The sequence below is a fragment of the Asparagus officinalis genome, chromosome 7 (genome assembly GCF_001876935.1).
Source record: "Asparagus officinalis chromosome 7, Aspof.V1, whole genome shotgun sequence".
Lineage (NCBI taxonomy): Eukaryota > Viridiplantae > Streptophyta > Magnoliopsida > Asparagales > Asparagaceae > Asparagus > Asparagus officinalis.
Window position 1 is genome coordinate 89,357,554 of NC_033800.1, and position 14,678 is coordinate 89,372,231.

The 14,678-nt window shown below is 35.7% G+C and overlaps 2 protein-coding genes across 7 annotated transcripts in view; both read right to left on the bottom strand.

Annotated features, from left to right (window-relative positions):
* Positions 1–1,793, bottom strand: part of LOC109847485 — a 7,798-nt gene extending 6,005 nt beyond the window's left edge. Inside the window, exons 1-2 of the mRNA XM_020416713.1 lie at positions 1,681–1,793; positions 674–796 (exon numbers count right to left, since the gene is read on the bottom strand). Coding sequence (XP_020272302.1) covers positions 674–796 — 123 coding nt within the window. The 5' untranslated portion in view covers positions 1,681–1,793. The remainder of the gene's footprint in view (positions 1–673; positions 797–1,680) is intronic.
* LOC109848030 (RNA-binding protein 39) overlaps positions 3,684–14,678 on the bottom strand; it is a 17,264-nt gene continuing 6,269 nt past the window's right edge. For 3 of the 6 annotated variants that reach the window (XM_020417294.1, XM_020417289.1, XM_020417290.1), the window contains exons 4-13: positions 13,631–13,686; positions 9,704–9,932; positions 8,128–8,211; positions 7,981–8,055; positions 7,781–7,864; positions 6,072–6,136; positions 5,688–5,922; positions 5,514–5,602; positions 4,081–4,195; positions 3,684–4,000 (exon numbers count right to left, since the gene is read on the bottom strand). In XM_020417294.1, the coding sequence (XP_020272883.1) occupies positions 3,965–4,000; positions 4,081–4,195; positions 5,514–5,602; positions 5,688–5,922; positions 6,072–6,136; positions 7,781–7,864; positions 7,981–8,055; positions 8,128–8,211; positions 9,704–9,932; positions 13,631–13,665 (1,047 nt within the window). In that variant the 5' untranslated portion in view covers positions 13,666–13,686 and the 3' untranslated portion in view covers positions 3,684–3,964. Of the gene's footprint in view, positions 4,001–4,080; positions 4,196–5,513; positions 5,615–5,687; positions 5,923–6,071; positions 6,137–7,780; positions 7,865–7,980; positions 8,056–8,127; positions 8,212–9,703; positions 9,933–13,630; positions 13,687–13,759; positions 13,835–14,678 lie in introns of those variants that run through there. The other 3 variants (XM_020417291.1, XM_020417292.1, XM_020417293.1) reach the window with 3 other exon arrangements.

Consider the following 14,678-nt stretch of genomic DNA (forward strand, 5'->3'; position numbering starts at 1 on the left):
CCCCCCCCCGGGGGGGGGGGGGGGGGGGGAGCAAAACAAAGCACACCAAACTGAATTAAAACATAGTGAAAACACAATAACTATCTGAAACAATCATAATATTGACTCCTATAGTAAAGTACTTGTCCTGCTAAGGGGGGGAAGTGGCCAATGATTCAGATTAGAAATAGATGGTAAGATTGGTGAAAGTTAGTTCTACAGATACGTCTTGAAAGAAAATTAGAGCCTTTGCATTTTCAAAGGATAAATAAATTTATTAGTAAGAGAAATTAAGTACTTCAAGGCTGCATTCCTAGAGAAAGAGGAGTTTATTTGCAGGAGAAGCCTTATTATGATCAGAGAAGAAGCCCCTGAAATAAAATAAAAACTACAAAAAATATATTGTTGAAGAATAAGACCACAGGGAGGAGCAAAAAAGGGACATGAATGGAGCTATACGTTCTCTAGATCACATTCTGTTTCAGAACTTAAAACAAATTATCTGATACCAAAAGATGCATTTCTAACCCAAAAAATGTAACGACTTGTAGTTTAAAAACATTTCCTCACCAAGGAATGTAACATCTTGTGAAACAGAGAAAAATACATTAACAAATAAAAATGGTTTATAAATAAAAGGATTTTGAGAAATAATCTGACTTAGAATCTCGAAAACAATGAGATATATCTATACCTGAAGCAGACTGGCGGCATATGTGATGTAGCTACGCATTCTTCCCAGTGCTGTGATTCGAATCTCATTCTCATTTACAGGGGCTTCCTCCCTTGGCTTCTCCACCCTCTGGTACCGATCCATCTTCTCGCACCCAAGAAAAAAAACAACTTTTTTCAATTACATAAATTTACATATACATCAGCAAATTCACAAAAAAGTGAAAGCTTTCATTTTCTCTAACAAACCAAGAGAGGAGGTATTTACATCAAGAAGTTAGCACCGAACTCAAAAATGAAAATAAAAAATCTGAGATTTTATTAGAAGGAACAAAGAATAATAGGAAAAAACTGACGTGCTATATACTCTGGGCATCAAATCCAAACCAAAAAAAAAAAAAAAAAAAGCGGAACAACTAAAAAAAACCAAAAAAAAAAAAAAAAAAAGCGGAACAACTAAAAAAAATAGATAGAACCTTTCATCCAAACATACAAGACAAAAATAAACTTTAATGACAAAAAAAAAGAGATTATTCAGATACCGCCTTGGATAAATAAGTAAATAAAGAACACATTAAATTCCTCGATTTCCCTTGAACAGTGCTGACTAGGATTTTCTTTTGTACGGTCAAATCAACCAGTAAAACCTAGCCAACTCAGAAAAAAAAATCACACTCGCCAGATTGAAAGCAATAAATCCCCAAAAAACAACCACTATAAGCAACAGTTCGCTTCCTCTAAACCGATTAAAACAACAATAATAACAACAACAAATAAATATAACACTAATTATTGTACCAACTAAACGCGATATATAAATACATCTCAAAAATAATAATAATAATAATAACAGCGATAAGTAACACTTCACTCTCCCCGAACCCTAAACCTCTAAACAAATAAAGAAAAAGAAAAACACAACAGGATCAGCAACAGGCCTTAAGAACAAAAACAATAATAACAAAAACAATAATAACACTGGTTATTGCTGAACAATTAATTTTAAAAAGCTTTAAGAAAATAAAGTACCTTTTTTTTAGGGTTTGCCTTTGCCCTCTTCTACGGCTCGTTATCCTCTGCTCTGCTCTGCGAGTCCTCGCTTGCGCAACTGCCCTCACTTTATACACCCGATCCCCACTACAGCAAGCGAACTGGTCTCCCCTGCCGATTTACGGAAATGCCCCTGGTAAGTGGTAACTGCCCCTGGTCTTAATGATCGCCAGGAGTCCACGTGGCGATGGCGGTTTTTGTCTGGACGGGGTGGCACGATTTTTGAAGTGGTAGTAGTTGCGGGGTGTGCTTTAGGGGGTGTTTGGCAATCTGAAAGTGAATTTAAAATATGTAAGTTACTTTTTTTTACAAATAACTTTTACATCCATGTCAGCACGCAAGTGAAATACAGTGTTTGTTTGAAAAATTAAATTATTATCGAAAGTGCAATGTGAAGATGACGTGGCAAAATAAGATTAATTAGAAAATATAATTAAAATCATTTAATTAAATTACTTACCTTTTTGTCACTTTCATATGACTTCACCATTTTTTTAAGGGAAGTCAAAATTGCATTAAATCTTATGTGGCAACTTTCTTACATCTCACTTTCATAACCACTTACATGAAAACAAACACCTTAATTGTTAAATGAAAGTAACTTTCTCACTTTCATCTTTCACTTGCATGCAAACAAACACCCCCTTAGGAGTCGCTCGCTGGAGTTTTGAATTTTTAATATCTTCTTTTGTGTTAGTCCCTTAACTTTTGGCATTTTGAAATTACTGTAAATTTGTGGAAATTGTCATTCTTTTTAGAACCGAAATTGCTACTAGGTCTATGTATCTTAAATTTAGCAGCTTAGAGGAATTGGGCACCTAATAGAAATTTTAATTATACGAGGGAAAAGTTTGGAACAAGTTATGAGAATGGTGGGACCTAATGTCAAGAGTGAAAATTGTACTAGTTTTGTTCATAAAAAAGGAAGAAGATTGAAATTTCAGGCCTCCTAGATATATAGCTGCAAGTTCAATCATACATAAGTTGCATATATAAATTAAAAAGTGCAAACCCAAGTATGCTTGGCTAATTGATGTATTATTCACAGCAAATGTGAATGAAAAATTTAACTTACAAAAGAAAAAATTAAATACATAATTATTCATGAAAACGAAAAATCATTTATTAGGCTTAAGTCACTTATTACCGTAAATTTAAATCATCTTCATGTAGTCATGTTAAGGGTAACACTGCTGAAGTTAAATCAAAAGGAAAAAATACGGAGACAGAGCAAGGTAGAAATATGGGTATTTTAATAACTCTTCATCAAGTAATTCTGTCCATCTGCTGAAGTTAAATCAAAAGGAAAAAAATTACGGAGACAGAGCAAGGCAGAAATATGGGTAGTGTAATAACTCTTCATCAAGTAATTACGTCCATCTGTACTTGGGAGATTTAGCAATACATGTGGAGTCAATGGACAATCTTGTCTTCAATTTTTATTTTATTTTATTTTTTCAATCTCAATAATAGATATCTAAATTTGTTAACAATAAGCACTTTATTTTGGTTTTAAAAATAGCTAAATCTTTAGGAGCTACTTGATGAGATTATTGCTTCATTTGTGGGAAGCTGTTATTTAATTTTAGGGTGTGCTTGACAAACTATACAAAATTAAACTAGGACAAAACCTCGCTCACTTTTATGCTAAACTAGTTTTCTTTTGGACTATCTTTTGGTCTAGCCCTCTCTAGTCCAAAAAAACTAGTCTGGAGAGCATATTTTAACCAATAAAAACAGGGTCAAATCTGACTTTCTTGTTTGCTAAACAAAAAATCTTTCACAACTGGACTAGGTTCTTGCCAAGCACCCTCTTATTTTCAGACCAATTCTGAGCGCGCTTAACATTGTCCTGAACTCAAATCAAACAACATAATCTTCCAAACCTAGAGGTACAATAGTTCTTCCGCATGTCCCCTCAGTACCTCGAGGGACGAGTCCAATCCCCAATTTTACTATCTCAGGTAACAAGTAACCGTCAAGAAAAGAAAATTTTACATCTACTAGCATTGATAACGATCTTCTCATTTCCATTCAAAAATACTGGCAATATAAACTAAAACAAATGGCTCTATAATAACTACACAACGTTACAGGAGACGAATTGCTACTCCCAAGTCATTTTCAGCACCTAAAATAGGGGGGTACATACATGGGAAAATCATCCAAACAAGATCCACCAGATCCTTCCACAAATAATTAGGAACGATCCAATGACTTAAATTTTCAGCACTAATTCACGAGACCAATAAGCAGCCTTCTATTATGTTGAGAACTTCGCTTCATAGCTCTGCGGCAGCTGCACATAATAAATATAATAGTAGCATTAGGTCACACGATTGATAGCAGAGAAATAAAAAGAGGAAGTGGAGAATTTACCATGAATGTTGCTGTAATCATCTTTCCAGCAAACCACCTCCCATGGAGCGCACGCTGTGCTTCCATAGCTGAATTTGTACTCTCAAAACGCAGATATACGTGGCCAGCACTATACCTATATATCCCAGAAAAAAAAGAGGAACAAGAGGTGAGAAACCATACATAGGAACAGTAATATCTCAAGAACAGTGCCTATTATTAATTAAAACATTAACGAAAAAATTAATAAAGAACATAACAGAATATTTATCCCATTTTTGGCACAAAGACATCAGCATGTGATATTTAAGAAATATATCGCCCATACATGAACCACTACTATGATACAGTTGAACAAATTCTGCAAAATTTCCATGAGGTATAAATATCTATAACCATAAGTCTATTACACAGGCAGAAGTGTATGTATATGCATGAACGATTATATTATGTGGTCAGAACGAACTATGCTAATTTTCATCAGGTATAATATTATTTATTATGAAAAATAGGCACAGATGTCTAATGATGCAGCGAGTGCATATGAACAGGAGTCAAACAAAGGACAAGAGCATTTTGAAGATTTGAAAAGCCCAACAAAACACCATCCTCCTCCAGAAACTGTTCTTTCTTCCCTTATTCCACTTATCATCATTATTAGGTGTTAGTTATACCATTTCATGGATAATTTGAAATTTTATGTTGTTATTATATGATTATTCACGGATATAACATGTCATGGGTACAATCATACAACAATATTGCCTTCTCCCGAATTCGTCCGCTATCCTATTCTCCAATTCGGTTCATAACATGTCATGGATGCTTGCAAAAAATAGTAATGTCTTATTTAATATTTATGTGAAGTGTATTCTACTTTTTAACTGTCGATTTCTTATTAGTTTAAGTTGCACATGATCTTTGCTAGCAATAACCTGAACTCATGGGTTACCCCCAACCCGTCACCCCCTCCAACATAGACCTTTTAGCCACACAGGGGAAGGCCTAAATACTGCCTGCTTGCAAAGCTAGGATGAAGAACATACTCATAAGGTGCTCAAAGTGACGTATTTGAACCAGGACCTCTTGAGAATTGATCTCACATAACCACTCTACTGAAAAGCAAGCTAGTGTTTTTTACACTGTGCTAAACAACTACAAATGCTGATGATCAGTTGAATGTTATACTGTTGATGACAACACCTACAACCACATTTAGCTACACACAATACCCACAAACTAATTTATTTACTGATAGCTTTTTATTTTACTACTGCATTGGAAATGCTATTATTGAATAAAATGTTGTATTGATAATTAACAATTAAGTATCATAGGAATTATTTGTGTTTGCTGTCAACTAAAGGAGACCATATAAGGTTCAAACCAGATTTGAAACTGAGTATATAGATAAAACATTAAACAAAGAAATAAGTATGAATAGAATTTCTCACTTGTCCACAAAGATATGCTTCACTTTTCCAAATTTTTGACATTCCTCTTGAACGTCTTCTTTAATATCAAGATCAAAATCCGGTTCAGTCTTGCATCATAACTAATATATTAGCATAAACAATACAAATATTTAGCAAATTATACAAGAATTGAGTATACAAGTTGAAAGCTACCTCAACAGCAGGGTCAAACATATTCTTCAACAGTAAGCATTCACTAGGAAACCCAATGGTGTCAACAGTTGTGGTGATAGAAGCAATTGGCATAGCTGAAGCTTGAAGACCTGCAAGGGCGGGTATAGTTGGTTGTATAAGGGGAGATACCACAGGAGGAGCACCAAGAACTGAAGCTGTTGGTACAGCAAGGGCAGGGGTGGTAACAGCTGGATTGACAAGCACACCAGCTACACTGTAGATACAAGAGAAAAAGTCAATTTTTTAGTGCAATATGAAGACTTTAATGAAACCATGACTCTGCAAGTAGAAATTAGGTGAAAGGAAATATAATAGAATTATGCACAATTGAAAACAAACTGCATCAGCTGAAAAGGATCAAACCTTGTAGCAGAGCCACTGCGGTCCAATTTTTGCATAAGGAGAGCTCTAGAATGGGCATTTAGCGACTGCAAATGAAAAATATATATAAAGATAAGCACAAGCTGGCTGAAAAAACAAACAGTAATCCAATACAAAGTACACACATATAGACCTGGCAACAGTCGAAGCTACACTTCGTGGTATAAAATCTTTAGCAATACAGTTTGTGCACAGTACAGTACAGTGTACATATATGAACTTATGCGCACATGGGCCCATGGAATAGATGAACACAATAATGTGCAAACTCCATATCACGAAAAATACGAAGTAGAAAATATCTTGCAAGCCCATGGCATGCTTCTACAAGGACATCATTTACGAATTTTTAACAGAAATACGTTGGACTGCCAAGTACTGAACCAAAAATCCTAATGTCTGCAGTCAAGGAAATTTCATTCACATACAGAACAACATTACACAAGATAGTTTGCAATAAAATAAAGTGGAACTAGCATTTTCTAGCAGCATATAGTCTTCATGTCAACATAGCATGTGAACTTGAAGACAAACTGATCAAAGAAAGGAACACTTTTCGATATATTATTGAAGGATTAACACCAAAGCCTGAAGTCCAGAGGCTGGTCGCAACCATGGTTCACAATGGTATCGATATCAGAAGTTTTTGAAGCCTTGTTAATTTCTGACTGGGAGTATCTACATGGAGTAAACTTGTTTAATCACAGTCCTTCAGTTCATTGAACCTTTTTTAATTCAAGCCAAGGTAATAACATTGTCAACTTTGGATACCTCAAATCTCAAGATACTCATGTAGTTGTTAGCCAAGGATGGACCCTACTAGTCATCATTGACCAAACTCAAATCCAATTAGCTACGATCAAGAACTGTCATATTGGCAAATACTTCAAATTGTGATAAAAACCCTCAAATAGCACCAAGCTCATATGTTGTTTACTACGGTAATAAATACTAACAATTCTTAATTCACTTTACACACATTATCAAATCACACATTGAAAGTTTGAAACACAGAAGATCCCATGCTAACTTAGCTTTATTCACTTAGGTGTCGCTTGGCGACGTGTTAAGTCAAGAGTTAAAAGAGATTTAACCCCTCCATAACCAGCCAACCTCAAGAAAATTTATTAACCTAAGTCTGCCAAACAGAAAAATAAAAGAGGGTTAAAATAACCCTTCTAGACGGTAAAATAGTTGACCCCTAAAACTGAGGTTTAATAACCTCCTTAGACATGTTAAAAAATAGCCCCTTTTCACATATTGCCACTACCATCCAAACACTGTCATTTCAGCTATACTTGTTCTCTGTCTCTTAACTTCCAAGCATCTTGACCCATAGAGCATGAATGGTCCTGCAGCCAGCTTATAGACATTTCTTTTCCATTTGGTATATTATGTAGCTGGATAACTGTCAGAGGAATTTCTTTGCTTAACCATCCCTCTTTGATTTATAAATATGCAGAATGATTAACCCTAAATCCAAAGTAAAGAAAACTGGCAGTCCTTGTAGCTGCAAACCACACCCACCATTTTCATAGGCATTTATGAAAATAAAGTTACAACAAGTCAAAAGCACTGCATGAGACAACCTTTAAAAACTTACTGTAGCAAAAACCAGTAGTAAAAGAAAAGAACAGAAAACAGAAAAGGGGAAGGAAAGAAAGAATGTGAATAGACGGAAGAAAACCGACCATTCCGCCACCCTCGTCATCATCAAGATCAGCAGCATTTGTACCGACTTCCTGCACGCCAACTTGATCCGTCACAGCAGAAACCTACATGGACACAAAAATAGTTAAGTAGAAAAACATCTGATATTATCCAGTTCAGGAAACAAACAGATCTAAACATATAGATCAAACAGATCTAAACATATAGGTAAGTCAACTACCTTTATCACCCTGCCAGCAATTTCTAACTGGCCATTTAAATTTTGAGCATTTCTCGCATCTTCAAGGCGTGCAAACTGGAAATTTACACATTATTGCTATTAGCTGGACTTTTGAGGACAGTAAAAATAATTAGCGGACGTACTTACTTGAACAAAACCAAAACCTTTGCAATGTCCAGTTTCGTCCAGGGGTAGCTGAACTAGCTCAACAGTACCAAACGGCTCAAAGACCTATATAATACGACTCATTAATAAGAATTTAGCGCTAATTGAAGCAGCAAGCAAGTTTAAGTTTAAGCTATCATGATCAGGATAACTAGCAGTGCCAAAATGTAATTCATATATATAGGTAGAATTAGAATCAAGGTTATCGATAGCGGATAGCGTCACGTAGCGGTGAGGCATCGCTAAGGCTATTTCGAGCTATTGCGGCAAAATAGTGGTAAAAAGCGCAAGTCAAATAGCGGTCTAATTTAGATATGTATAAATACTAAAAAAATTAAAGAAAAATCTAAAAGTATATATTGGATGATTTAAAGAGATCATAAACATGAAATATACAGGTAACCATCACGTAATACCAAAGATGACTGGAGGAGTCAAAAAATCGTCATCTTCGAGAAGAAAAGCTTAGCGGTGACAGGACTGCCCTAAGTGGAGCTCACGGTGAAGGAGGTGAGAGGAAGTATCAAGGTAGGTGCCAGAGGATATGAGAGATGACGGGAGTATACTGAAAAATCACAGGAGACGGTGGAATGCAATGGTCAAGAGTTGAGTTTAATTTTAAAAAATAAGCCTCAAACCGAGACGGTGGAATGCAATGGTCAAGAGTTGAGTTTAATTTTAAAAAATAAGCCTCAAACCGTTTTTAAATAGCAGTCAAAAAGCAAATTTCGAATACAATCGCTCACTATTTACCGTTATGACACACTATTAGCCGTTTTTGCGAACAGACATATTCCGCAATATGTCATCGCTATTGTGTGATAGCGTAGCGGACGATAGCGTCGCGGGAAGGGACCGCTAACGCTATTAGCGCCGCTATTGCGGGGCTATTTACCGCTATTTATAACAGTGATTAGAATGAACCAATTGGTATGACTGAGTGTTCTTTATTTGTAGAGAAAAAACAAACACAACTGTTGAGCATAGCTCCATAAACTTCACCACAATTACAAAAATGAAATCATGATATTCAAGAATTTTCATTTTTATTTTGACAAATTATACATGAGTTTGAAAGGATAAAGGTAGCTTAGAATTCTTAAAAATGATTGTACATATATCGAATTTTGGCTATAAAAAAGGGAGGGAGAAAGGGTACATAAGAATGGGGATTGTCAGTGTTATCACTGGTGCTGTTGGCGATGGGAGAACGACTCACTATTAAGTATGAACATCAACAGGTTATTTAGTCATGAAAGCATAGTTTCTAATATTGTATTATACCATAAATTTTGTATGTATACGATATGATACAAGCAGAAAAAGCATGACCCATGATAATATTAAAAGGTTCAGATATCGTTTTTATGCACAATTAAGTACACAATATGATACACTATCTAATATCTATCATGTACCATGCAATAAGCTTAACTTTGGTTTTTTAGCAGGATTGATGAGAGGCAAGGGGGGGGGGGGGGGGGGATACAGTAATGGGATAAAAAATGCTAACTAGTTACATGGGTTAAACTAACAAAAGTGATTTATTATATTATACCTGTCGGAGTTGATCTTCTGTAATGTTGAAATGAAGATTGCCAACATATAATCTTCTGGCTCCACCAGAATATGGTCCACCACCTCCACCTGCTCCCGCTCCAGTGGTAGATTGCACCAAATTCTTCTCTGCCTCTGATGGCTTAACCATTACAGCTTGGCCACGAAGAGGTTGACCAGATAGAGCAATTGCCATTGGGACAGACATTGCATCATAGAACTCTATATATCTGCACATAAACTTCAAAATTACATCCGCAAATTTGGTAAAGCAATGGTTTCCAGTAGATAGATTTGCTTCAGACTTTTAATTTTGCGTTGTTTACTTTACAAATAACACCTGCTTTGCCAACAACATAAAATTCCTTTCATTATAGCTATCTTCAAATTGATCTATATCCATTCACACAAATGTCGAAAGTAAACTACTTACTAATGGGCATATTTATAAATCTTAAAATCATTGAAGATAGTTTCATTCAGAAGTACATATATGTGCAGTTAACAAAAGCATGTGACTTGTATACTAAAACAAACATGTGCCTAGAACCAAACTGAAGTCATGAAAGTATGCTCAGTCTGGGTGTCAAACCTATCAGCCACAATGTGCAAAAAACCGAGAAGGCAAAAAGAGAAGATAGAATCTGTAACACTAATAGTGATAGAAGTTAAATAAAACAAGGGGAAGATCCAATAAGAATAAGTGAGAAAGCACAAATATAACATGCCAATTCTACTTAGTAATGCAACTTGGTGATACATGCATAAACAATAGTATAAAGAGGAACGTAACCAGACAGTTGACAGAGAATTACACTTACTGAAGGTATGCTCTTATCAATTTAACTGTATTATTTTTTGTTCCATAAAAATATTCAGTTCTAAGTAGATGAGGAATGTAAGTCTACGAGCAACAGCTCTTGTGAGTATATAACACAGCTTAAGTAACTTAAGTGCCGTGCTCAAATGCCATATACACGTTCATATATTTACACTCTGCCATGTACAGTTCTAATCAGAAGTTAATATTCAAGTTTTTAAGCCTCATAACACGGGTGCATGCAAGATGGCAACAAAGTGTCTATCAATAANATGCACACAAAAATGCGAAGAATAATGTTAAAAATTAATATGCACTGCAACAAGGGGTTTTCCTTTCATCAAAAAGGTGGGGCAGCTTACGGCTCAGGTTAAAACCTAGACCTATTTTGCATGGACACTTATATCATAAAGCCATACACATACCCAACTTACGGTATCTGTACCAGACGCCGACACTCCTAAAATATATGCATACATATTACTTAAACGTGTGCTTAATTACATAATACATGTTTTAGTTAAAAATACTCACCATACACTTTTTGGACATATATCATACACCTAACAAACTCCTCAAACTTGTTAGGCAAAGGCTAGGTTTGTTTCAACACATTAGTTCAGAACAATGATTTTAGATACGTACGTAGCGAGCGAGAGAGAGAGAGAGAGAGAGAGAGAGAGAGAGAGAGAGAGAGAGAGAGAGAGCAATGGATATGCTTGGTACCAAGCAAAAAATTGGTGCTTGATAGTGACGTAGCTCATTCCTATCCACACATTTCAATGTGTCCACTTGAAAATAGTCCCCACTTGTTTTACTCGCCCATTGAATGAATGGATGAGAAGTGACAACCTCACTAACAAGCATCAAGATTTTAAATATCGGATATCGAGGAAATATCGGATGGCCAATATTCATATCAGATTGTGGATATCAGGGATATGTAGTAAATATTGAAATGCTATAACGGATGTTATGCACTAAAATGCAATCTCTACATACTTACGGAAATCAAAGCATACAAATGTAAATAAAATAATGTTTAGGATCACTAGTCAACCTTGTAAAACAAACAAAAGTTCAGATCAACGTTGCAACATTTGGTCTGATATTTTTAGAACAAAATATTATTTGATATAATAGGAAAATTATGATATCTTGCCCAGAAATTGGCAAACATGGTAAACTGTCTTGCGACAAGCTATATAAAACCATATATCGACCAACATATTAGTTGATATATCGGTCATATTGGGGATATATCGCCCAAAATACCCGAAAAGCAGTAAAGGATATTTAGAGACCATATCAGTTATGGTAAGCCCTGTAAAAGGATATATCGGGCCATATCGGGGATATTTTAAACAATACAAGGTGTTTAGAAACCATGCATACCCAATTAATTCGATAATATTAATATAATAGTACTAATATCTATATATGAACAATTTTTCAAAAACAGGCCCCTTTAATTTTTACATGTTTATCACCACAATCGACCCCGGGTTGTTTTTTATTGTAGCCCAGAAACGTCCCTTTTTTTATTAGCAGCCTATTCACCTTCCGTAAGATAGTCGGGGTGCCAACCGACGTATTTAGGAACATAAAACGGTTCAGGGTTTCAAGGCTTCTAATTAGGGTTTAACAATAAACAGCCCCTCCTAAATAGTCGGGTTGGCACCCGACTGTTTAGGAGATGATGTAGGCTGCTAAATCCAAAACGGTCATGTTTGTAAATAAAAAAGGTTGATTGTGAAAAATAAAATCTGTTTTTTTTTTTCTTTGGGCTATTTTGAAAAATTGGTTCATCATATATACCAATAATATATATATAATTAGTATATATAGGGCAGGATAGGGGGATGCTCGCTACGCCATGTGGCCAATTGGCACCCACTCATTCAATGGGTGGGTAAACAAGTGTGGACCAATTTTGTGCTCGGTAATGATGTTGATGCTTCTCATCCACACATTTAAAGGTTTCCATTTAGAAATGGTCTGTAGTTATTTACCCACCCATTAAAGGAGTGGATGCTAATTGGCCACATGACTACCAAGCAATATGTATGTATGTATGTATGGGTTTGTGTGTGTATAAACACGCACACACACACACACCACCCATTAAATGAGTGGATGCCAAATGGCCACATGACTTGCAAGGTCTGCTTTATCGGCCAGTGACTTTAGTGCCCTAGTGCTTGCAAGGCCTGCTTTATCGGCTAGTGACTTTAGTTGCTCTCTCTCTCTCTGTGGGCATGTGCGTGCGTGCGCATATTTATATATATGAGGGGAACATTGGTGCAATAGTAAGGTTTTGCCTTGTGACCTGAGGGTCATAGGTTCGAATCCTAAAAACAACCTCTTCGCATACGGGGTAAGGCTGTATACATTTGACCCTCCCCATAGCCCACAATGGCAGGAACCTCTTGCATTGGGCTACCCCTTCATATATAGGTGTGTTTCCCTACCCTACCTTTCACAAATTTGTCGCATCCCACCCTGGCACCCGTACTCGTAACATAGATGATAGATCTAGTCAACCCAATGGAACTAGGTTGGATTGGGATTTGACCTATATAATTTACTTTAAATCAACAGGTTGGATCACAATTGTTGCTGAGATTTGACTCATATATGCTCACGCTTAAAAAGGTATACATGGTGACAGTGACACCTTAACTAATGCAAAGTATTATCATCAAATCACATGGTGATTAATCATCACTGAGATAATCAGCAGAAACTGTTAATGGCCTCCATGTTTATACAAAAGGAATCAAGTGATTGATTTATCTGTCCCATTAATCAAATAATCACATATATTCTATTGTGTAAAAATCAGAAAATTTTGATTCCAGGAAGGTGCTCAAACTCTGTAATTTCTTCTCCAACTACCAAGAGATGTTATCTAAGGTGTGGAGATCTCAAAGTATGAGTATGCACGCAAAAGAAAGAAAGAAACACAACAAACAAATAGGAAACATGGGGAAAACAGAAAGGAGAGAAAACACATATAGATCACAAAATAATCTTGTTAAAAAAAGGAGAGAGAAAAATCTGGCAAAGTAAATGACATGAAAAATAGAGTAAATAAAAAAAACATACCCCACTCCCTTAGAACGTCTTGAATTTCGATCCATTATAAGACGAACATCCCGTACCTGATTACAGGACAACAAATTAGATCAATAGAATGATAAATCGATAGGCATAATTATTTTTGGAAGACTCAACTTACAAAACGTTGATCCACTGATAGACACTCTACAGGTTTAAACAATTGCACCATAAGAGAGCATAAATGATAGCCTGTCATGTGTCAATATATCAATAAATCCACAGAACATGTATTGGCAATTGACTAAAGAGCAACACTATCTTGAATGCATATCTTTTCTATGCTTGGCAGGAATCTACCTCCATAAAAAGAAAATGGTCATTTTACATTCTAAGATAAGTAAATTCCCAAAGTTTAGTACTTATTCAAGCCCATTCAAAGTCATCAAACCCTATACATGCTGCAACCTGACGAAGCAGTCATAATATCTCTCTTTTTTATTGGTCCCAATGAAACCCAATTAGAATTTGTCCCAAAAAAACCAATTAGAAACTGAGCGAAAAAAATTTGCTCCAACAAATAGTAGCTGAAACCAAGATTCAGAATTCCTAAAACATCTGATCTATCCTAAAACAGTTATAATCCTAAAAAACATGTGTTTCTCTACGCGTGACATGTCTTCCCATTGCATGCCTGGCTACACTTACGTCTCTTTCCATAACTATAAGAATGACTGCCTTTGCACTTAATTATACTTTTACTTTTACCTGTGCATTTAATGGCTGCATAAAAACAGTTTTGAATCACAGAAAAATAAAAACATTTGATGAGCAGGTCAACACTATAGTGAAAAGTGACTAAGTCGCATGATTTTGATCTACATTTCTTCACCATCAGTCAACTGATTTTACAGTTTTGTAACTGAAAAGCCATCCACATCCATTTTCCAGCCCCTCTAGTTAAAGAGTATAATAGCATTTTTTTTAATATAAACATTATAGACATGGAGAATTGTGGAGATGATGTAGAGATTTTAGACCAACTGCACAAGGTGATACACGAGTCAAGTTAGGGGAGCCACCTAATATTGTACAA